This window comes from Diceros bicornis, chromosome 5, assembly GCF_020826845.1.
Source record: "Diceros bicornis minor isolate mBicDic1 chromosome 5, mDicBic1.mat.cur, whole genome shotgun sequence".
NCBI lineage: Eukaryota > Metazoa > Chordata > Mammalia > Perissodactyla > Rhinocerotidae > Diceros > Diceros bicornis.
The window spans coordinates 52,915,720-52,941,042 of NC_080744.1; the positions used below are offsets into that span (position 1 = coordinate 52,915,720).

Consider the following 25,323-nt stretch of genomic DNA (forward strand, 5'->3'; position numbering starts at 1 on the left):
CCTGGGCTAACATCTGTGCCCATCTTCCTCCACTTTATATGGGACGCCGCCACAGCATGGCCTGACAAGAGGTGCATCGGTGCGCTCCCAGGGTCCGAACCCGGGCCACCAGCAGCGGAGCGCGCGCACTTACCCGCTACGCCACGGGGCCGGCCCCTCAATCCCTCTTTAGATGTTTCATCAGCACCCTAAGCCTATTGCTTCTGGGGGGCATGCGTCTGAAGGGTTGGCCTCTCTCTGGCACGCCACATGTCAGAGCGGGGCACATGCCATTTCTCTGTGGGCCGGGCATGCAGGCTGATGGGTGGGGCTGGTGGGAGGTGTGTGGACGGCAGGAGCGCAGCTGAGGTAATGAAGGCAGTCTAGAGAAAGGAAGGAGGCCAGAAATTAGGTGGAAATGGAGAAAAGGGAAGAAGGGGTGGGACAGAGGGAGGAGAAAAAAAGGAAGGGAAAGAAGAAAAAGGAAGGTGACCTTTAGCAGATGACAGCTGACTTCTGGGGAGGGGTGGTAGTTGAGGGCTGAAGCGGTGGCTGGCTTCTGGAAGATGGCTCTCTAGCAGCACCTGGGTTTGCAGAATAGTGGTGACCTGCCGAGGCCGTGATATCATAGCACCCTGTAACTCATGCTGCATGCCGAGAATCTCCAGGCTGATGATGAGGGAGGGGGAACTACAATATGAGTGAGTGAGGTCAACATCTGGGCTTCCAAGTGATTCTGAGAGGAGGTCTCCTTACCCCTGATGTCTGCAACATGAGCCCTCTACTGTCCCTCACAAGGTGAGGTGTAACCAGAGCGGGGACGGCATTACGTTCGGTGCTATGCAGCTTCGGGGCTTGCTGGGGGCTCCCGTTTTAGGTAATATCTTTATTTGGGAGGGACTTGTGCAAACTAAAGAGTCAATTACAATTTTACCTCTAGCCTTTGGAAACAGCTTCCTATCTTTTACTGAAGAAAGGGGAAGCAACGCGTTTAGGACTAGCATCAGTATTGGTTGGAGGTGGTGGTAGTGAAGACGGGGACACAAGGGCCTTTTCTAGAACTAGAACAGAAGATGCTGGGTAACGCAAATGCTCCCTCTGGGTGGCAGACCGTCCTGCAGCGTACGGAAGCAAGGGGAGCAGGCAGCGTGGGGAGGTAGGTGGTGTGGGCCGGGAAGCTGTCTTACAGAGATAAGTGGTCTGGTGAGTGGTTAAGAATATAGGTTGTAGAATCAGACGGACCTAGATTTTGAGTCTTGCCTCTTTCTAGTTGTGGTAGTTACTTGACTCTTCCAAATTCAGTTTCCTCTTCTGTAAAATGCTGATAATAATGATTCTGATTCTTAAGGCTTTTGTGAGGAGTAAATGAGAAAATCCATGCAAAGTGCTAAGCACAGTGCCTGGCATACAGTAGGGCTCAAAAATCTGTGGCTCTGATTTTTATTTTGTTACAGACTTGCCTAAGTGTCTGCCCCTGGAGTCAGCTTTTTTAAACTCAGCCTGTTTTATAGCTTATCTTTTTTGTACCCTTGGGGTTCTGACGGTCCCCAGCTTCTTCCCACTGATTTCTGCGTGGAGCCTGTGGGAGAGGTGTATGTGTGGGAGGCCAGGGCCGTGGTAAGGCTGGCCCTCCCTGTGGGCATTTATGTAACACAAAACGTTCTCCACGTCCCGTGGCTTTTTCTTTAGTGACTGAAAATTTATTGTCCTTTCTCTAAATCTTCTTTTCCGTTTAGGCTAGAGAAATGCTCGCTTTATTTAGCTAAGATTAGATATATCAATTTACCGCTCTTTCTCCTTCAGGGATAAATCTTTTAGAGCAGGAATCTTGCCAGATCTCTGTCCCACTATGTCCACGGGTGTGAACTGTGGCAGTATTTGTATCCTGCTCTTACCTATTTTTGGATTTGCTCAAGGACAAAGTGTGTACTTTTGAATGGCTTCTCTACCGTATACCTTAGTTTACTGTTTCTCTTTTTGAGCATTGTATTTGAAACACCTTTCTTCTGATCAGTAAAAATCTTCTAAGGAGTGTATTCTATCAGAGACCCTTCTGTGAAACCAATACTATTCTATGCCTTGATCTGGGTAGTGATTTCACAGGTGTATACAAATGTAAGAAATTATTGTGCAGTGTACACTTAAGATTTGTTGTACCTCAATTTAGAAAAAATTGAACTTTTAAAGTGTGCTATAAGTTTGGCCTTGCCCTACTTTATGACAGCTTTTTTGGGGGCCTGGGGGGGGGCTCACTTGTGAAAGGTCCGTCACTGTTATTTCAGGGCTGATATAAACTTCCAGCTGGTGGCAAACTACATGAGCGCAGGGAGAGTGTTCTGCCCAGGCTGGGCAGTAAGAATGTGCATTCCATGTGGAGATTTAAAAACAGTAACAAAATGCCACTGAAAGCCATCTTTCTTTATTATTCTAAGTACATCAGTGATAATATGCTCTTTCCGACAGGGTAGACTGTTCCGCCATCTCTTTGGTCTGCTTCTTGGTGTTCTACTGCTTATAGCTTCAGAAGTTGTGGAAGTTAAATTTTCAGAGATTTGCTTTCCATAAGTTGGTGGAAAAGAGATTTGGACTCTGTATAACTAGTAAGAGTTTCTTGGGGAGAATTTCTGAGAAAAAGGTGAGCCACAGTAGTACTTAGAGGAGGACCTAAAGTAAAATGATCTCCTCCCAATTAGTGAGCAGGATTTGGTAAACTTCATTTTAAGGAAATTTAGTATTCTAACATCTGTAACGTATTTCTAGTGCAATTTTGGTTGTGATAGGCACTGTGTTTTTATTAACATTTTCCACTTGTCCAAAGAAATGATTGTCCAGATTCTTATATTACTTTTTTGGGTAAATTTTTAAATTTACGTATATACAGCAAAGTGTATAAATCTTAAGTGCACAGCGTGATACATGTATTAGTTTCCTATTGCTGCTGTAACAAATTACAACAGTTAGTAGCTTAAAACAGCACGAATTTATTAACTTATAGTTCTAGAGGTCAGAAGTCCTAAAGTCAAGGTGTTGGCAGGGCTGAGTTCCTTTTGGAAGCTTTAGAGGAGAATCCATTCACTAGCCTTTTCTAATTTCTAGAGACCGCCTGTATACCTTGGCATGTGGCCCCATCTTCCAACGTCAAAGCCAGTGGTGTAGCATCTTCCAATCTGTGTCTCTCTCTGACTCTAACTGTACTTCCTCTTTCTTGTAAGGGCCCAACTGGATAATCCAGGATAATTCCTCCATTTTAAGATACTTAATCACATTTGTAAAGTTACTTTTTCCATGGAAGGTAACATATTCACAGATTTCAGAGATTAGGATGTGGACATCATTGGGGGGCCATTGCTCTGATTACCACAATACATTTTACAAGTGAACACCCCTGTGTAGACGCTGCCCAGGTTAGTATATAGGATATTACCTAAATTCCAGAGCCTCTTTTCTTGACAATTCAGAAAATAATCAAGAATTTTGCAATATCACAGGCCACTGATTTAGAGTATTGATTATCATTGTTTAGGATTATAAGTTTTAACAAGACATCTGAGCCTGGGTTGATGGAATACTTTTTAAAAAAGAAATCTTGAATGGTTTTATCCAGGATATTTGTTTGTAGTTCATAAATATGTCTATAAATACACACCAACAGATTTGGCAGTTTTGAGCTTTTTGGACTCTGGTGAGTGGGTGTGTAAAACCCATGAGTGTTATATAGACCTGAACTCACTAGTGCTGGGATTGCATCATACACAGTCTCTGTCCAGCTCGGGATCCATTGATGAAAATATCAGTGTCTGTTTGTTTTAGGAACGCCATCAACTACAACTACAGCTCCTAGAGCACGAAACAGAAATGTCAGGGGAAATAACTGATTCTGACAAGGAAAGGTAAGACGTAATGCCGTTTATCTTGAAATGGATTTCGATGGGGGACACGCTGTGTTTTTGTGGGCTCACTTGGTCCTTGCATATCCATTCATTTGGCCATCACTTACTGCAGACTGATACATGCAAAACATTGGGCTGAGAGCTACCAATATGGAGCCAGTTTCCTCAGGAGCTTACAGCCCCGTCGTACAGCCCATGGCTGGCTGTTAGTGCAGTGGAACACATCCGACTGTCACCAGTGCAAAAGTTCAGTCTATAAATGTTCCCCATGACCTTCAACTCCACTCGATGCACCTTGTTGAAAAAACTGGTCGACTGTGACTAATACCGTTGCTGTGGAAACTAATTTTAAAATGCCTTTCTTTGTTTCCAAATGTTGCCCAGTCAAACCTCGCCTTGTCCCCTGGATATGGAAAATGCAGGAGTATTACATGGTCTCTTCTGGAAATCAAAAGGCAGAAAGGCCATACACGACCCTGTAGTGAAGGAAAACAAGGTTGGGATGATTTGAGCATTTTGGGCAAGTTACCTAACCTCCCTGAGAGTCTTTGCTTATCTGTAAAATGGGAATTCTTCTTTAAAAGGGGAGGGGATTATGATGTTCATAACAGTGCCCATCTCATTGGAGTGTTAATGTGAGGACTGTTGGGCATACTGCCTACCACATAGTGTGTGCTGAAAAATACCTGTTTTCCTTCCTCTTTTGCGACTTCAGGGTTTGCAACAAGTCTTCCCTAGTCTTTAACGCAGTGCTGAGGGGGGACCTGGCAGAGAGGGGAGTGGGAAGCAGACCACCAGACCCTTCGTCCAGTGCTCCATTCCAGCATCCCCAAAGAACTGAAGAGGCCCTTTGCTGGTTCCTTTGGTTTCTTTGAACCAAGCAAAGTCAGAGGATAATTTGTGCTGTTTTAAAACAAAAGTATGAAATGTTTTGCAATGGGTCCACTCTGTTTTGATGCAGAGATGGTCTTTCAGCATATTTCCCATTTTCCCAAAATAAATGATTGTAGAACAGTTCTAATTCTAGACCTCTCAGGACTGTGCTACTTGATTTCAGATATTTTGTTGTGTTACTAGACTCCTCTCTGTTCTCCTAATCAAGGAATTTACTGGATGTTGCAATATTGTATTAACCCCCAAACAGAGATCCTTTCTCATACCTGTAAGTGGTGCAGATTTTCTCAGTCCCTGGAAAGTATAGTAACTGTACTTACACAAGGTAAAACTTGCAAGAGGGAACTTGACAGAGAGTCCTCCATTCCTACTGCTGTGAGGGGTCGACTGGCAGTTCCTTACCCAGGATACACACAAAGGAGGAAGAGTGCGTCTTGGACTTCCCTTTCTTGTCCTCGGCCATGTTCCTTTCAAGCAGTAACTTTCTATGCTGGTGGTGCTGCTTTGGTTTAAGACTCAAGTCGCTCCCTCTTTTACTTGCGTTAGGTATCAGCAGCTGGAGGAGGCGTCCGCCAGCCTCCGTGAACGGATCAGACACCTAGACGACATGGTGCATTGCCAGCAGAAGAAGGTCAAGCAGATGGTTGAGGAGGTAAGCCCTTGTAAAAGGTCATGGGCCGGGGATTGCTTCCTGTGCTGAGGACATTTCAGCCCTCGAGCCAGGTCGATTCTCAGCCCAGTCTTCTGTGGCTCACAGCTTGCTCAGGCTACTGCCATCTTGACCAGAGGGAAATTTCCTCATGTGTCCCCCAGGAATAGTGGTTATCCCTGTAAAAGAGGGCCTTCTCCAGGTCAAAGGGTTACACTTAAGAAAGCTAGAGAGCGCAGTTCATAAGCTCACCCACTGTGAGAGGACAGTGATGCCCTACACCGGGGCCATGGGGCAGGGACCAAAGGATGTGACAAGAAGAGTTTACATCAGCTCAGGTCTCTGCACTCCCCTGAACCGCCTGCCTCTCTCCCCGAGACCGCTCCTGTCTTTTCTCCATTTCTGGGTGTGTCTCTTTCATTCCCTGGCTCTGTCTATTCCTCTCTCTTTTTCCTCCCTCCTTTCCTCATTGTCTTCTCCTACTCCTTTTTCTCCTCCATCTCTTCTCTTTTCCACCATCCTTTCTCTCCTTAACTACCTATGTAATGTGAAACCAAGTTATATGTTTACTATATGCTGGACATAGTTGACTATTCTGTTTCTCTAAATGCAAAAACAGGTAAGTTGAACATTTATATTTCTCTAAGAGGAAAAAAAGTTCTTTTAACTTATGTTAATGTAATCTGTCTCTCTCTCTTGTGGTGATGCTTGATAGAAGAAAATCCATGCTGTGGTACAGCTAATCACATATTATTGTAATTTTTTCTTGCTCAATTAAAAAAATCGGATAGGGGCCGGCCCAGTGGTTAAGTGCACGTGCTCTGCTTTGGCAGCCCAGGGTTCGCAGGTTTGGATCCTGGGTACACACCGACTCACCGCTTGTTGAGCCATGCTGTGGCGGCGTCCCATATAAAGTAGAGGAAGATGGGCATGCATATTAGCCCAGGGCCAGTCTTCCTCAGCAAAAAAGAGGAGAATTGGCATCGGATGTTAGCTCAGGGCTGATTTTCCTCACAAAAAAAACACAAAAAATCGGATAGAGGGGCCGGCCTGGGGATGTAATGGTTAAATTCCCATGCTCCGCTTCAGTGGCCCAGGGTTCACAGGTTTGGATCCCGGGCGCAGACCTACGCACCGCTTATCAAGCCGTGCTGTGGCAGGTGACCCACATATAAAGTAGAGGAAGATGGGCACAGATGTTAGCCCAGGGCCAATCTTCTTCAGCAAAGAGAGGAGGATTGGCAACAGATGTTAGCTCAGGGCTAATCTTCCTCACCAAAAAAAAAAAAAAAAAATCAGATAGAGAAAAAGACAGTACTAACAGGGTTATAAGAATTCCCCAGGGTCTAATTCTCTAACTGTCAAAGAAAAGAAAAGATTTCAATTTAATTAAACATTTGGTTGGCAGTGGAAAAACTGAAAAGAAAACCATTTTCCTTATATTAAGCACTGCCCTGAAAAGTTACCTAGTTTATTAATGAATTATTAAAGTTAAAAGCACCTCTATTTCTAATAAATGATTGACACACATGACAGACAAATAGAAGATTAAAACTATATTTATTTATTAATCTCTACAATGTTGGAGATATTAGTGGAGTGGAGTTAAGGTCAGGGAATTGTGAGGATGGGGAGGGACACTTCTTTTTAAATGTGTGTAAACACAATTAGGATAAACATATACATTAGATAAAATCTGTTCCCCAAACAAGAAACCCAATCATGCAGTGTTGAATCCTGTGATGGACTCATATGCAAGTCTCGGGGAGCAGTAGAGAAAAAGAACAGGGAGCAGAGGTTTAGATGAGGAAACCAGGCACACACCTTTGTGGTCCCTTTGCATACCCAGCAGGAGTGCTGCCAGCAGCAGTGATGGGTAGATCCTGCCCAACAGCAACACTAGGTAGATGTCAGGAGTGTGTTTCCCAGGATCAAAGAAAAGCATCACTTTGTCACAGCTGGCATCTTGGAGAACCATGGCTGTCAGATCATAGCTTTTCTGCTTCTGAATTTCACATACATGAAGTCTGGGGCAAGGCTATCCCTTATTCCCCGTGTGGCTCCTTGACTGTGGAGCACTGCATTTCTCCCATCTCACACAAGGTGGTGGTCTGGATTGTTTTCATATCCAGTATTAGAGAACCAGTGAACAGAATGTCATATGCTTTGGCTTCTGATTCCGTTATTTGTAAGGGTTTAAGATTGGTACCAAAATAGGAGACACTTGTTTTAAAAAGACACTTTCAGAGAAGTTTAGGATCTTCTGTTTTTTAATGTACTTCTGGAATATAATGGACAAACCAATTTGAAGGCAGTGGAGGAATATCCACATATGAAAATAGGAAAGCATATAAGATCACCTGTCCATGCCTGTTTTTCCACCTGTGACTTACTATCTCCCAGACAAGCTTCTCTGAGCCCTCATGATGCGATCTGGAAGACCCAGTCATTGGAATGAGATCACAGGCTGAACTTCAGGATGGCTGCATGCAAGTGAACAGCACCTAGGGGCTGGCCGGGCTTGGGTGGAGACTTAACAAACAAGAGAGAGAGAGCCTTTTTATTCTATGTTTAAACAACTATCTAATTCAGGTAGTAAGAATTAGTATGTTTGTCCAGTACACCGTGTTAACTTATACAACAAAAGGGTGGTTTAGAATCTTAATTGCTATAGCCATTTATGCGAAAACATTTTTTTTTAAGTTAGGAACTTGGAAAAGGGACATTGACAAATGAGCATATTCAGAAGAGCAGGATCAGTTTGGAAAGGAGTTGAGACTCTAGTAATTCAGGGAATAGTTGAAGAGTTGGGGAAGAGTTGACCAAGGAGAGACATGAGAGCTGAATTCACATCTTAGAAAACAGTTGTCGAGAAGAGGAATTATTTTTGTGTTGTGTTTCAGTGCAAGGCCAGGCCAGAACCACTGGGTGGCACTTGCAAAGAGGCAAATTTCAGCTCTTGGTTTGCCATAAAGAAAACATTTCTAGTATTGGTTTCCTTGGGAAGGTGTTTAGTCTTTCATCATGGGTGCCTTCCTTATGAGATGAGAAGCTGAGATAGAAGCTCCTTATGGAAACAGTTCTCGATTGTTTGCTAAGCTGTGCCTGTTATGATCTCAGCATTTTCATTACTTTGCATAGTGAGTGAAATCAGCAAAGTCATAAGTAAATCACTTCAGGTCATTTGGACCAAATTTTGAAAAATCCAGACTACTGAATTAGTCACTTGTGGAATGGAATCTTTAACTTGGACTTGAGAAGAGAAGCATATTTTTATCTGTGAACTCCAACCACCCAGATACTGAGACAAATTTGACCTAGAATTAGAGGCAAGCTTTATGTGGAGCAGATGTTAGGGACGGTTTTCCTTCCCTCCCACGAAGTCTGGAAGCTTGTCAGTGCGATAGCTTCACATTCACCGAGGGTGGGGATCCATCTATTAGTGTGTCATTTGAGTCATAATGTCTATAAAGAAAACCATGGGCTTCTTTTTTTCAGCTCAAAACCTCCTGGTATTATTACTGGGGTTTTTGGAATCCTTAAATGTTAAGCAGTGTATTTCTTTCCACCTCAGTAAAATGTAATTTCTTAATAATAATATATTGAATAAAAAGTAACCGGCCTAGATTTTGCAGTCCTTAGCTCGGTAATGACTTAACTTTCATTGTGTGGGACAGTATATTTCAGTGAGGACTTGTGCATGTAAGAAGGGGGCAGGATGGGCCCTTTCGAAATAAAGATTAATATATATCGTATGGGGTCAAGTTCATTGAACAACACAGTGTCTTGTGTGAAGTGTGGGACCAAATACCCCCAGTAGGCTAGATCTTTGTACTGAATTAAGTCTCTCTTTGGGGTGTGTGTCAGGGATTGGTTGTCTCCCTCCCATTACTAGTTCTTCTCACTGGTTCTGGCTCTGACAAAAAATAAAAGACAAAACAAAACAAGCCCCACATATGCCCCTTTTAGACTTTTAAGGGTTTGCCAGAAAATATAGAGGGACTAAAAAAAATAGGAGTTGTGGGGAAATTCACTTATCTGTCCACTCACCAGATATCCACCAGCACTGTCTCTGTGCGGGGCGGGGTATGCAGTGGGGGCCGGTCAGATAGGGTCCTGCCCTCACGGATCTTACCATCTGGTGTTACCAGAGTTCCAGCGTAATCCTTGCCCTTGGGCTTCATTCTTCTGTTGAAAAGTCTTGTTGGGATTAGGTCCTTTGTCTCGAATTAGGCTGCATTCTTTAGCTTACCATTAAAGGAACCGGGATCAGGGAGGAGCACAGGCTGGGAGGAACCTGAGGCCAGAGGAGTGAATATGCTGACACATCTCTAAGTGTTATTTCCTCCATCAGCAGTCATTCACACCTCTCTACCTGCTCTCGTTGAGGCCCAGTCCCCTGCCAACCAAGGCAGCTGTCCTGCTCAGGGGGAAGTTATTTGGAGGAAGAAACAAATTCTTATTTGCCCTCAAAAAAGGGTGGATTTACATTTTTGCCAGTGAGCAATGATATTATTCAACTGAATAAAGAGTAATTTAATAAGAGTTTCTTTACCTTTTTCCACTTCAACCGTAGGCATCCTTTCATTTTATCATTTCTTTCTTATGATTTCTGAATGCCATTTGTGATGGGCAAACTGTTTCTTCCAGCAGAAAGTGACTGAAGGAGTTTCCTTTTAGCTGCAGAGAAGGCATTATTTCTGTAGACTCTTGCAGAAAGCAGTTGCACCCCCACCTCCTTCTATAATGTAGATATTTAATGAGCACAAAGGTGCAAGGGATTGATTTTCCTATTAGCACTTCTCCATACACGTTGTGCATTAGAATCACTTGGGAAGCTTTAAAAAATGCCAGAACCTGGCAGATGGGGGTGGAAGGGAGGGACTGGGTATTGGGTTTTTTGGTTTGTTATTAAACTCCACAGGATTCGAATATGCAGCCGGGGTTGAGAACCAAAGCTCTGGAGTCTTAGAGCAGTGGCTTGAGTCTCCATGGTGGTTTTCCGGTCATTACAGTCACGCACCACATAATGATGTTTTGGTCAATGACAGACCGCATGTACGACGGTGGTCCCATAAGATTAGTACCATATAGCCTGGGTCTGTAGGAGGCTATACGATCTAGCTTTGTGTAAGTATACTGTATGATGTTCACACAATGACAAAATTGCCTAATGACGCATTTCTCAGAACATATCCCCGTGGTTAAGTGACACATGACTGTAGTGTATTTGGCCAACCCTCCTCAGAAGCTGCTATCCCTGAGGTGGAAAGCTGGTGGTAAACTTAGGGTAGGACGGGCTCAAGGGAAGAAAGCCAGGGAGACGGGTCAGCAGGGACCAGGAGCACTGACGTGGGAGAGCTGGTCCAGGTGTGTGACCATCTGATTGTCCTGTCAGGGGATCTTCTTGCCAGCCCCATCCAGAGAGGATTCTGTGACAGCTCACTCTTATTAGCCATACCAGCCTGGTGGTATTCGGATAATAAGAGGCTATCCTGATCTGTCTAGAGAGAAGTTGTTAGTAAGCTAGGTAGATGAGGCACACTTGTTAAACAGATATTAGAGACTTAAAGGGACAGAATCCAATCTGCCTAATGTCCTTGGAAGCTGAGAACCTGCCACTAACAAAGAGACCAAAAGTGGTTCTTAAGGATCCTCATCCCACTGTGCTTGTGTGTGCATTTCTGGCCTCACCCTGGTTTAAATTACTCACTTCTCTTTGCTCAGAAGACCTTATACTTGGCCTCACTGTACCTGTTTAGAAAGAGAAGAATGCAGTACCTTGTTGAAATAGTAGTATTAACAACGACCACTTCTCAAGTGCAAGACAAAGCAGAATGTTTTTGCAATGCCTAAGAAATGATTTTGAAAGTATTTAATTATCATCCCTTAGATTTTTTTTTAAGAGTGATGCTATTGTTATAATGCAACAGTTTTTTTGGAGGGACAAACTGGATTGGGGAAAATAGATGAGTAACTCTTCAGAGAGTTGAGGTTTGAGTTTCTGGTTTCTGGCTCTAGCCAGTCAGCAAAGCAGGGCTTCCCTTCTCTTTTTCATATCCCCCTAACTTACCACTCTGGTCCTAAGATCTTGGAAAATGAAGCCTGAATCTGCATGCACCCCCTGCAGTTAGAGACCTGGAAGAAGTGCAGTTAGGGACTTTTAAGGGTATATAGGGAAAGGTGGCCTAGAAAATGGAGATGAGCATGGACTTTAGAAGCAGACAGACCTGCATTTACTAGTTGTGGGACCTTCAAAAAGTTATTCGTTTTCTTATCTGTAAAATGAAGTTAATAACAGTATCTACCTGCAAGGATTTTTTGGTAAGAGTTAAATGAGATGATGTATATAAAATACTTACAACATATTATTTGGAACATAGGAAATACCCAATAAATACTAACTACTAGTATTATTACTGAGATGGGTTTTTGCTATGTATACCCAAAGTAAAGTTAAATGAATTAAAAAAGCAAAAGTAGCTGGGCTGATTTCTTGATCAATACACAGGGCTGCTCTTCTCTCCTCTGGGAGTCTTGTGGGCCAAATGGGATCTCTGGGTGAGCTTCTCTCTTCTCTTCTGTGCTCTGTGCTGTGTTCTAGCTTAGCCATGAGTCTAAGTATTTGAGTAGAATATTTATACACAAAGCAATTCAAAAAATTTAAATTCTCTCCGTCCCAAGAATCTTTTATTTTAAATGCATTTGTTAGCACATAATTTATTTTAAAACTATTGGATGGTGTGCTGAAATGTACCACACAAAAGTACATTTTTGCCAAATGCTTGTGTTTAGAGGATTCAGGGTAATCTCCATGTCTGATAATTAGCCAAATGGGGGTAGGGGAAAGGAGCCGTAGTAATGAGCCCACAACCCTAATCCACTCAATTGAACTGTTTCCAGATCATGTCACACGAGCTCTTCTCCAGATTTAGTCTCCGGCTCTTTGGAAGATGATAAATGGTAGCCTGCTCTGGGTTGGAAGCGATTCCTTTTATTGTTCGTGATTAGAAGAACACTTGTACTCTCTCTGCTGGGAAGAGGTGGCATGTATCTGTGAGGAGCTGATGAACAAAACAGGAAGGACATGCTATTGAAAGGAAAATTTGACCATGTAGGGCAAATTGTGAAAACACCCACATACTGTAACCTCAACTTGTCCAGCCTCACACTGCAGAGTCAAGAGAACTCAAAGATCCACAGAGTATTGTTAGAAACTTGGGTTCCTAGACATCAAAGAAGGAACTGCAATGGAAAATGGTACGAAAAAATAATTCAGAAAGTGCCAGATGGAGGCTGGTCTTAAGATCCTGGAAAATGGAGCCTTACTTTTGGAAAAGCTGCCAAGGATGCCTGCTAAGGAGATGGGACGTGGGCTTGAAGAACTCCAGTGCTCCAGGAAGGAAGTTCTCCCCACCAGATCACACCCCAGAAAATACAGAAGCAGCCAAGTGTCCATGTAGTTTGCTTATATTTGTATGTGAGAGGTGGCCCTGAGGGTGTCCTTTCTGAATGGAGATCAACAGCATTAGTCCACTTAGCACTCTTCTTGTTTGTTTAAGAAACTTCCATTTGGTTTGCTTCCATTACCATGGGCATTTTGCCTGAACAGACAGTTCAACTAAGTTCATGAGAAGGAGAAGTATATCTGATGAAAAGAGAAATGTATTTGTCTGAAATACATAGAAGTGAAATATGTTTCATGCATGCTTTATGTTTATAGAGGTCTTCTTGAGACAGCCACAGGTGCTGGTATCTCTTCAAAACTTAACAGTGTTGCTGAAAACTAGTAGCAGTAGCAGCAGCAGCAGTGGTAGTCATAGTCAGTGGTGGTGTTAGCCTACATAAGCTAGTCGACTGGGCTAATGGAGGGAGTTCTTTGATGGCCGGGTGTCACTTAGATGGTGGGTGGTTCTCCACTCCCACCACCTCTCCATGGCAAAGTGGGCAGGTAGATGCTTTCTTGTCAGTAGTTGTCTTTGGTTTTTCATTTAGATGCTTCTGCCCAGCTTAAGCATGTAGGCAGTGGATGGGAAAGGAAGCAGATGAATATTTTTTATGTTAGTAATGAACTGTTAATGCAGTTTACCTATGTTGGTGTTCTGTTTAAATGCAGATCCCCAGATACTCTGCTGGGTATCCAGACTTCCGCTAGGGAGATTTGAGTCAGATTTGAGAATCGATGATGTAGATGTCGCTTTGGCATACTGAGCTACTCTGTTTCTAGCGGTACCTTTACTGCCCTCATGCTTTTATAAGTCTCTGGTGGAAAAGTTACTGGTGTTTGTTCTAGTGGAATAGATTCATTACCCAGCTTCAAAAAATGAAATAATATGAAACAAGGGAATGTAATGACATGTAGAGAAAATGGGTCACCCATGTGGGCCTCTCTCCCGGGGCAGTGTGCTCTCCCCCTGCCCTTGGAGTTTCTTCTCTCTTTTGGGCTATGGACAGTACCCAGAGGCCAGATAGACCTTATTTTATGGGGCAGAGAGTGAGTGAGGTGCCTGGGGAGTCTGCAGGACCCTGAGAGTGACTCCAAAATTTGATGCCCTAGGCGCCTCATGCACCTCCCCCAGCCATGGCCCTGCGGCCTAGGCTAGTTGGTGATCTCCTTAGATCTGGGCCCCTTACCTGACAGAGCCTCCCTCGACTTGCCCCTCCCTGCCTATACTGGTGCCCCTCAATTCACCTTTTCCTGCCAGGACTGTGATATGGTATGAACTTGACTTATTGCTTGTCAAACCTGAGTTAGGTGTTCAAATCCTGCCCCCTACCCTAACCCCCTCTGCCTCTCCCCCACCTTAACTGGTCATTAGCCTTGGGCTCTTAAAGCTCGAATTCTCTCTCATGACCACTCACACCCCCCACCCAAAGGAGGTGCTACTCAAAAGTTTAAGGCAGAATTTATTTATAGTAAATGAAAATGTTCTTGTTTCAAATTCTAGTATTTAACATTGTATTATTCCCTTCTTTATTTTAAAATCTTAGACGCTTTATCTAAAATGTGAAGTTTTTAGGAGGTATCAGAAAGCTCATGTGTATGTAAACCTTTTATTCTATGCATTATAGAAATATTACAGGTTCGTTGTATGACATGTACTGATTAATGTATTCATGATACAAATTATCCTTTCAAGAGAGGTCTTTCCTTTGTAAATGTCACTGAACTACTTTCTGTTTGTTGAGATTGTTTCTAATTGGCGCTGAAATATTTCTCAGAGCTGGGTGCCCATGTTCTGCCCATAGAGAGTATGTGAGTCTGTGCTCCTGTTCCAAGGAGCTACCAGCGGTTGACTGTTGCTCATGTTTCAAGGCTGTGCATCTAGACCTCACATTCCCACTGTAACCCTCTGTGGGAAGTATTATTAGCACAATTTTTTTTAGCACAGGGAACTAAGACTTAGAGTCTTAAAAAATAAGTAGCCGGCAGTTTCTCAATAAATGATGGTGGTGCTGCGTCCACACTCAGATCTTTGACTCCAAAGCCATCATTCATTCTTTGCGTCTCATTGTTTTTTATTGGAAAAAAATTTTAAATACGGAAAATTATAGAGAATGATAAAAACAAAAACCCATGTACTCTCCTCTAGACTTGACAAATGTTAACGTTTTGGCATATTTCAGATTTTTTTCTAAATAAAAGAAAACATTACAGACAAGGAAGAAGTTCTCTTTTTACTCCTCCACGGTTCTTATCTTTTTCCTTCTCCCCCCCTCCCTCCCTCATCAGAGGCAATTTGGTCTCTATCCAGGCCATGTTTCAATGCTCTTATACGTACAGATGTATCTATTATCAGTGTGTAGCTTAGTTTATGTTTTAAAATGTATGTAAATTTTTATTTATAATATATAAATAAGTAAATTTTATCCTATATATTTTGCAGCTTACTCTTTTCCCCAATTTTGTTTTTGATGTTGTTACATAAATATCTAAATTATTTCATTTTAATGGCATCTAATATTCCACTGTATGAATATATTGTAATGTATCCTGTTGATAAACATTTAGCCTGTTTCCAAATTTTTATTCTTTTATGAACAATGCTAAACATGTCTCTCTGCTTCTCTAGCTATGGAGTATACTTAGAGAGGACTTGCTTGGGCGTGGGGTTGGCACAATTTCACCTGTCCTAGATGCTGCTGCCCGATTGGTTTCCAAGGTGTGCACACGCTTGCACCCAACACATATGGAGGGCAGATTTGTCCACACCCTCACCACCTCTTGGCACTCTTGGACTGTCATCTTAGCCGGTTGTGACATAGTATCTCTTTGTTTTAATTTTAATTTGCATCTGCCCGATTGCTGTTCATTATGACGGGTGAGGTTGAGCATGTTTTCATAAGCTTACTGACTGTGCAGGCTTCCACCTTATGAGTTGGCTGTTCACATCTAGTGTTCATTTTTCTCTTTGGTTGTTTTTCATTTTTCCTGCTGAGTTGTAGGAACTTTGTATACTATCAATATTCATCATTTATCAAAAAATATTTGGGTGCCACTATTTTCTCCCAGTCAATGGTGTTTGTTTGTGGTTTCTTGTATAACATACAAGTTTTTAATTTTGGTATAAAGTTATCAGTCTTTTTGTGCTGTGTTGTGTGTTTTGTTTGTTTGTCATAGCGATATTTTTTGTGATAGCTTGAGTTTTGTTTTTCATCTTTGGGTCTTTAATTATAACCCCACACTCACACCCTCCATCCTCTCCCTTACTCTGTTTGTCTCCACAGCTCTTATCATCTTGAATACATCCTACACTTCACTTCTCTGTTTTGCTTATCTCCTTGCTGTCTGTTTCCCTCCACTAGCATGTGAGCTCCACGAGGGCAGTGGCTTTGTCTGCTTTGTTCATGGCTGTACCCCAACACCTGGAATAGTCACTGGCATATAGTAGGTGCTCAATAAATATTTGTTGAAAAATAAAGAATCATCCATGTGGAATTCATTTTTTTGTATATATGGTATGAATAGGGCTCCACCTTTGGGGGGGGCGGCTCATGGAAGGCTCGTTTCTCTAACAGTGTTTATTGCATAGTCTGTCCTTGCCCCACTGATTTGTTATGCCACTCGTATCAAGCTGGAGTTGTTTCCCTTGTGCCACTGTCTTTAAATATTCTTTTTCTCCTGCCTCTGTGCTGAAGTCTGCAGGAAACCCATTCCTCACGCACAGGAGAGTGAATGGGGGTGATGAGGAGCCAGGTCCAACTTACGGGGAGCTCTTCTCTGATGGGTCAGTCAGTAAGCATTGAAGACGCACCTTTTATGAACCGATTGCAAGAATGGACTTGAGTTCCTGACCTCAGAGAACTTTCTGGTTGACACTAAAACTTGTGAGAACTCAAGGCAGAATATAAGTGTTCAGCAGGGGCAGGAGCTGTGTGCTGGGGACACAGAAGCTGGAGAACACGGTGGTTAGGCTCCTAGGCTTTGAGTAAGTTAAATCCGGCTTTGTTTCCTGCTTCTGCTCCTGACTGGGCTTTATGTCTGGAGCAAGTTACTTATCCTCTCCAACATTCAGCTTCCTTGTCAACAGATTGGGAATGATGATAATAGTACCTGCTTTGAAGGTGGTTGTAGGAATTGACTGATAACTGATATAATGCATGCTAAGAGCTTAGCACAGTGCCCGTAAATGTCCACTAATTCTGGGGTGGGTGGAGAGTCTTTAGAGAGGAGGTGATATGTGACCGGGTCTTGCAGGATGGGTTGGACTTTTCCAAGCTGGGATTGAGTGGGTGGAAAAGGACATGCCATTTCCACCCTAGATATGGAATAAACATAAAAACAAAAACATGGAGACCAGGAAGTACAGGGTGAGTTCAGGGGGCATTAATCTAGTTTGACTGGATTGTAGGAGGGAATGATGATGCAGAGGCTGGAAATGTAGGTTGAGACCAACTGTGGTGGGTTATCAGCACCAAGCCAAGAAAATGTCCTTTATTACTCTGCTCCTAATTCCTCAATGCTCCCCATTGCCTGATCAGATCTGAGCCTCAGAGTGATGCTTCTGGCAGGGGTGCTGGGCAAATAGGAAGGGAGAGGGGCAGGAAGGGCAGCTAGGAGGCTCCTGAGAGAGCCTTGGCCAGTGCAGATGAGCGTCCAAGTTCTGGAGCGCTTGAACTTGAGGAACATTTTTTAAAGTACCGTTTTTTTTAACACCAGCTCTGTCCCCAGAGTGGAGCTGGGTGCTTCCATTACATTATCTCATTACACAAGTCTGAAACTATCCTCTCCCTGGGCATTCTTGTTCAGCGCGTGGTGTTTTGTCCCTGCTACCGCATCCATTGAGGGAAGCACCGGTTAGAGAAGCTTAGAGCACCCTCTTCTCCATGTCTCCATTCTACCTTCCTCCTCTAAAGCCACAGAGGAGAGAAGAACAGCCCAAAGACTTAGAGCCCCAGCACATCCTTTGTAAAAGAAGATATCACCTGCCAGCGTTCTTCCCAGCCTTGCCTAATTTCCAGGCACCATTGCGGGGATGGGTTGTCATCGTGGGAAGGATGGAGGCAAACCTCTGAACATCAGTGTGGTAAATAGAAGAGCCTGGGTCTTGACGTCAGAGAGACGTGGGTTTAGATCCCCACCCTGCCAGCATCGAGCGCTAGGGTGACCCACTGTCCTGGTTTGGCTGCGGATGAGAAGGTTCCTGGTACACGAGATTTCCAGTGCTAAAACCTGGGAAGTCCCAGGCAAGCTGGGATGAGCTGGTCATCCTCTTTAGTCCTGTGATCTGACCCTTTCCCTTGCCCCATCAGCAGTCTCAGGTGCGTCCTGTCTCGAGAATACCACACATCACTCTGCTGCTCCTTTTATTGGGTTTATGTGTGCATTTCTCGCTCCATTACTGCCTGCCTTCCTCACCGGGATGTTTGTTCCCTGAAGGTGGAGACCAGGTCTTCCTAGCTCACTGCTGTGCTCTCAGCTTCTCCACTGGGCCTGATACAGAGGTGATCACAGGTGGTGGCTGAGGGACTGAACGAACGATAAAACTCTAGGAACCTCAGTTTCCTCCTCTGTGGGGCTATGCACTCTTAGGGTTGTTTCTGAGAATGATAAGCTGACCCAGCAAAAGCCCTGGTACCCAGTGCACCCTCTTCTTTCCTTCTCAGTGGATGTGTGGAGATTGGAAAGCCAGTTTATTCATCCTTTCCTAATGTTTCTGTAGCCCGGTCACTTTTAGGCACCCGGGAGAATGAAGGTGCTATTCCTCTCCTTAAAGAGAAGTTAGGTTATCTTTGCTATAAGATAGAAATTGAGCCAAATTAGATGATTTTACCTCAGAAGCCAGTTTCAACTCATTTCTTTTGAATGCTATAGTTCTATTATTATATATTACTTCAAACTTAATAGAAAAAATTGATTAAAATATGTGCCCTGTTCATATCTAGCCTGGCTGAATGCCACAAGACACATTAATTGAAAATGAATTCCTACAAACCCAATCAAGCCTCATGAAGATGAAAAATGTACCTTTTTCCCTCCGTTCCTTCATTGATTTTTCATTTTCCCCACTCAGAGCTTCATTTAGCAATTTTTCAGGTTCGTTTTGTTGTGGCCTTAATTCACTCCCTTCACTCCCCCTAAAATGAGATAATGTTCCATTTTCCTTGTCCTTTTAAAACTGTTCTTTCATGCTACATTAGTGCAGGGCAGATTCTGATCTTGTCATACCTCCCTATGCTTTATTATTTTTTAGGAAAAGAGAATAACTTTATTATTTTTTAAATTCTTCCTGTGGTGGTTTTTATCAAGGAGAATGCACTTTAAAAATACAATAACTATGAAATTACAGTGCTACAAGACTTCTAAAATAGAATTAAGAGAAGCTATAGTAAAAATAAAGAGCCTTTTCAGAGGAAGAGTGTAAAATATCAATTATTCTCATTTTTCACAGTGAGGTATATGAGGATCAAGCATGATTCCTACTTTGTTGAGGGAAATGGAGACAACCATGAGGCAGATCATAGAGGGAACAAGAGGTTGGGTTGAAAACAAGGCCCTATCAGGACAAGAGGAAGCAAAGGGGGAAGGCGAGTAAAGCCCTGAGTGAGTTCTAGAAGGTTCTTTCCTCTCCTGTTCCATTCCTGCCCCGTTCAGTTCACTGATTCACTAGATCTCTAGGGGTTTTGAAAACAGTAATGGGGATCTTCAGGCTATTTTCTGTGAAATTTTCAAATAATCTAACACCATAAATTTCCCCCTGAAAAGTCTACAAGGATTCACAATAAAGTATCATATTGCTTTACTTTGACCTAGAATTCATAATCCCAGTTATCTCATTTTGATTAGAAGCTTTGGTTGGCAATTATTCATCTTTGATCCATTTCCCGATGAGGAAATGAGTTATGTCTTCGTAAATGCAGTTTAAAGTAGAAAGTCTTCTTAAATGAGGGCCCATGGAAGGAACAAACTGGAGGTGTTGGTGACAGAGGTTGGGAAACTTTATTAATGTGTGGTCAAGCGTTACACACTTGCTCACACACACGCAGCCCTCACACCCTGATTTTGAATAAATATACCTGTGGGCCTTAATTAGTTATTCCTAAAGTTAGAATGAAAATAAAATAAAACAAATTTCAAAGAAAACAAATAATAATATCATAAAGTTAAACAGTTTGGATTTAAAAAATCGAATTATCTTTCCCTTACAAGATTTTAAACAATTTGATTCAATGTGACCATCAGTTTTAACGTACCTTCTAGTATCATGCTCTGCATCAGTGTGTTGCCTGTTTTACGTAAGGCATTTTTCAGATACTTGTATATTATCATTTGCCGGCTGGTAAAAGAAAACACCTCAAAGCACAAGTTCTTAAAAAACCATATCAAATGCTGTCTGGTATTTAATATTTATTTGCTGCTGTTTCTTATATTCATTAATTTCTCTCCACATCCCCAACCTCAGTATTGAGTAGTTTCATGAGTCTTGCACAATTGGATACTGTTCACATAATTCTAATTATGGGGCTCTATCATATTCTGACATCTAACACAAAATGACCTGTGTCCTACATGTCTGTCACTAATGGGAAAATATTCCAGGAAGCTGAGAAGCCTTGCAACCTGCAGAGTTGGTCTGAATCCATAACAGGACCTTACTAAAATTTTGTACAATTTCATTTTGGTCTGGTTGACATACAAGCTCTTTTCAAAAGAAATTGGGAGGAATCCTTTCACTATAGCAATCTGTTTCCAAGGCAGTTTATAAAAATGTGTAGATTGACAAGGGTGATTTCACCTCCTAAGAGAAATGCTCTTTTATGTGAGATAATTGATACACTAAACGTTTGTTCCCTGTGGGTGTGCTGTTTAGTGCAAGGGAAAGATGTAAACAAAGGACGATGATGGCAGTGATGTGTCCTAACCGGGGTTTGCTCAAAGGGCTGAGGTAGACAGAGGAGGTAGACACGAAGCCAGCCTGGAGGACTAGGAAGAGCTGGTCTGGGAGGTGACTACTGAGTACTTTGTGACAACAAGAGATTTCCTAGTGGAGAAGGGGATGGAGGGTGGGAAGGCATGCCCAGTGGAGGCACCAGCCTGTGCAAAGGCCCAGAGGCAGGACCATTGTATGTCCACGGAGTACCTACAGGATGGAGTGGCTTAGGGATAGGGCTCATTGTGGGACAGGACAAGCATGAAATGAAACTGAGGAAATAAAGTGGGACCACAGCAGAAGGGCCTCATGTCCACGCTAGAGAGTTTGAACATTAGAAGCTTGGGAGGGTTTTTAAGTAAGAGAGTGATATATTCAGCATTTCTGGGGGTAGGGCCTAGAAGTCGACATTTTGTAAAGTATTCCAGTGTGCACCTATGGTTTAAGAGGGACTGCTTAGCTCAAACCACCTGTGCAGGTAACTCAATTAAGGCTAATGTGAAGAAAAGCCATTATCAATTCTCAGAAACTAGAAGACCCCTCCCCTTCAATATTAAACTGGCCTGTAGTCCTAGGGACCTACTCTCCTGTGTGATTGATTAGGCTGCAAGACATATATGCAGTTTGAATTACAAAGAAACATGCTAATCAAGACAAAAATTAGAAAAAATTCTATTAACATCACTTAAAATTTTCCAGATTTTACCAAGATGGGCTTTTTCCCTTTGTTCTGTAACGAAGTCTACTATTTGATATTTAAATTTAGCTGTTGCAGCAAGATTATGTTCTTGTGTAGATAAAATAGGTGAGGTCTGGAAAATGAGCGCTTCTAATTTCTCATTTCTGAGTGCCCTGACTTGAGCCTGGTAAGTTGTGTCATTTACCACCACTTTGGTGACAGCTAGACCTAAATGCAGCTTCATGAAGGGCACATAAACCTCTTGAAGGTAAAATTTACAAAGTTAAACGTGTCAAAAAGTGAGAACAGAGGTGCCGAATGGATTTCACTTGCATACCAGCTGCATGGTACCCTGGACTTTGGAGTGGCCCCCAATTTTGGGGGACACAAAGTGTTTAGCAAGTCCACCTTCGTTCATGTGGGCCTCTAAGAGTCTGTTCCAGACAGTTTTGCCCCTGAAGTGTAAGGGATGATTATTGAGAGATGGATGGATGGATTCGTTGATTCATTCATTTATTGTCTGAGAATATAAAGATGACCAAGATCTTTACTCTCAAGAAGCTCACAGTCTAGGGAGGGAGGAATACCAGTAATAACATAGTGGTAGCTAATTTTTGAGTGTTTATCATGTGCTAGTTGCTATGGAGACAGTATTTCAAGGCTCTTTGAAGTTTGAAGTCAGAAATAACACCATTTTCTACACAAATATGTGGTTTAGAGATTCTGAAAAGAGAACCAAAAACTTGGCGTTAGATATTACCTAGAACCTTGTCAAACTCAGAAGCATGCAAGTCTGCTTATTTTAGAAACTGCTGCCTCACCTGGGAGAATGCATGGGACGTGCTCCAGGAGCAGACCCCAGGAGAAACTAAGTTGGGCTTCAAAGTTGGCACCCCTTGTAGGGTGTGAGGGGCCAGCCACACACTGCCTGCCAGCCTTTGCGTCCTTTTTCCTCTAATCTGGACAAGTCAACCCTGGCCGCAGAATATGCTGTACAGGATGCTTCTGTAAGAAATGCTCCAGGATGAAAACAGATGTGCGAGCACAATGTTCATTTAATACAGATGGCACAAGCGCTTCCTGAAGCATCAGTTGCTGGAAAACACAAGCCTTGCTATCAGAAGCTTTAGCACCCCCAAATCCTTCCCATAGCCGTTCTTTCTCCCCAGAACGAGGTGCCTCTTCACTCTAGCATCAGCCCTTTGCCCTTTTAGAAGAACTCCCAGAGTTCTTTTCTCCTCAGCTCTCTCTCAGGGTGACTTCTCTGCCTTGCATTTATTTCTTTTTTTAGACTAAAATCTATGGATGAAGATCAACAGAATCCTCTCGGTTTCTTCCTAGGAGCTGTTCAAGGTGTTCTTAAACTACATCTCTTGCTTGACTCACAAACCACCTACCATCTGATTACTTCAAAGATAGTGAAACTAGTATTTTTGAAGTCCCTTTTTATGTTACGTGATTAAATATTACCCCTTGACCTTCTTGGAACATTTCACTTAATTTCAGTACCCATTTTGCCTATCATTTAAAGATTTTAAAAGTCACTTTTTTTTAAAAACCTTAATACTATAGGAGGGAATGAAAAAGGAACACGGTAAGGATGATTTTTAAAAATTATTCCTATAAAAATTGAAGTAAATTTAAACAAAATAAACTTTTTTTTTGCCCGTAATCATACCACAACCCTAGAACTATTTCCTTATCTAACTTCTCTCCTGGCTTTTACCTTCAATCGTTGTAAACTTTTTTCTATCCCTCGAGGCTTTTTGTAAACACTTTTCTGTTTTGCACTGCATTTGTTTTTTAGTGTTTGTGTGATATATTCCATCAAATTGGTATTCCATAATTTATTACCCATTCCTTTAGTGCTAGACATTAAGGTTATTTCCATTTTCTCTCTATTATAAATAATAGGTGCCAGAACATCTTTGTATATATAGCTTTTTTCCTACGTCTGAATTATGTCCTTAGGATAAATTCCCAGGAGTGGGATTAGTGGGTCAAAGGGTATGAACAGCTTTATAGCTCTTAATATTTATTGCTAAATTGCCCAAAGGGTCATTCTAATTTACAGTGCCACCTGCAACACATGAGAGTAGCTGCCCCTCCCAGCCTTGCTAGCACAGATTTCCTCAGTCAATAGTTTGGGGCAAATTTAGCAGGTATTGAAGGGTAACTTGTTACTGTTTTTAATTGGTAATTTCTTTAATTGTTATCAACGTTGGACATTGTTTCTTAAGTGTATTTCGTATGTTCTATGTTGTATGGTTTGCTTTTCATGTTGGAATATTATATTTTTTGACACCAAGTGGAATTTAAAATATTTTATAATGAATGCACTCAAGACAGAGAGAATAATCAATGAAGCCCCCTAGATCATTACTCAGATTCAACACATAGCAAGATTTGATTACATTTGCTTTATCTACCCCTTCTTTGCCTCTTTTTATTTCCTTTGTGTAATTATTTTAAAGCAAATCCCAGACATTCTGCATATGTTTCCTACATACTTCACTATGCATCTCTAAAACATATGGGCTCTTTCTTATATAATTATAATGCCGTTGTTCCACCTAACAAAGTTAATGATGATAATTCGTTGTTGTTATTTTATACCACTCTGTAATAAAATTTTCCAAAATATCTTTACATATCTCTTTACTGATATTTACTGATCTTTTTATTGATGTTTTGTTCCAATCAGCATCAGGAGAAGGTGCATTCCATTTGGTTGTTATGTTTCTAAAGTCTTTTAATCCAGAGCACGCTGTCTCTGTGTACACTGGTCCACCCCGGCAAGTTTACCCCACCCAGTGACTTACTGCAGGAACTGAGTCCGATATCCTGTGAGAGTTTCCACATTCTGGATTTGACCTTTTGTTTTCTTATTAGCTCTTCATTAGATTCATTTTCAGCTTTTTGCGGGGGTGGGGGCGGTACACAGGAATACTTCATGGTGGTCTACATGATTCATTTTGTATCAGTTTGGGGGCACACGATGTCTGTTCCACTTGGGGTGATGCTGAGGCTGATCATGGATTCAGATGGTGACAGCTCAAAGCTCAGTTGTAAAGTCCCCCATCAGCTTTGCCCCTCACTGTTTTGTCTGTTAATGACAGTTGTTTGAGTCCGTTATTTCATAGGATTGCACAGTGGTGATTTTCTAAATTTATCATTCTTTTTCCATTTATTAACTGGAATTCTTTTGAAAAGTAAAACTTTTTCCCTCATAAACTAGGACTTGTTAGTAATCTCAACATGCAGTTTGTACAAGTAAAGCAGGATAAATGCTGTATTCTTTCCTGGAAATTGCCAAGTTTCTAAGTCATTTCCAATGATGTCCAATGAGTTATTGTTGCTGTTTTGTTTTTGTTTTTTAAGAGTCATAGAATACTCAGGGTTTTTAAAAAATATATAATCCTTGTGTTTTGCTCAATTACATTCATTATTCTTTTTGATGCTCAAATTGTCCCATCTTTGGCCCAAGGGAGACCCTTCATGTCCTTGTTTTTAGGCACAACAAAGTATCTCAGGTTCACCTAGTATATTTTTTGTGCCCTGGAATGGTCAATTCCTCCAGGATGTCTGTATTGTTATTGGTGGGGAATAGCATTTAGAGACCACAATCTGGATATATTATGTGCTTATTGTTATTGCTTCTAAGTTTTCTCAGTGGACAGAGCTAGGACATGCATATTTAACAAAAGAAAATAAAAGATTGTGAGTTCATACTGATACTTTCGTTTCAAATTTAACAATTTTTTTTTAATTCTTAGATTTCAGACTTGTGTTTCCTTCTCTTACGCTAAAAATCTTGGTTCCAAACATTATTATACTATAATAAATATCAAATAGTTTCAG

At 42.0% G+C, this 25,323-nt stretch overlaps 1 protein-coding gene across 2 annotated transcripts in view; it reads left to right on the top strand.

The window, feature by feature from the left end:
* MYZAP (myocardial zonula adherens protein) overlaps window positions 1–25,323 on the top strand; it is a 90,935-nt gene that overhangs the window by 42,896 nt on the left and 22,716 nt on the right. The window contains exons 9-11 of one of the 2 annotated variants that reach the window (XM_058541685.1): window positions 3,790–3,869; window positions 5,310–5,415; window positions 12,316–15,216. In XM_058541685.1, coding sequence (XP_058397668.1) covers window positions 3,790–3,869; window positions 5,310–5,415; window positions 12,316–12,369 — 240 coding nt within the window. In that variant the 3' untranslated portion in view covers window positions 12,370–15,216. Of the gene's footprint in view, window positions 1–3,789; window positions 3,870–5,309; window positions 5,416–12,315; window positions 15,217–25,323 lie in introns of those variants that run through there. The other variant, XM_058541684.1, reaches the window with a different exon arrangement.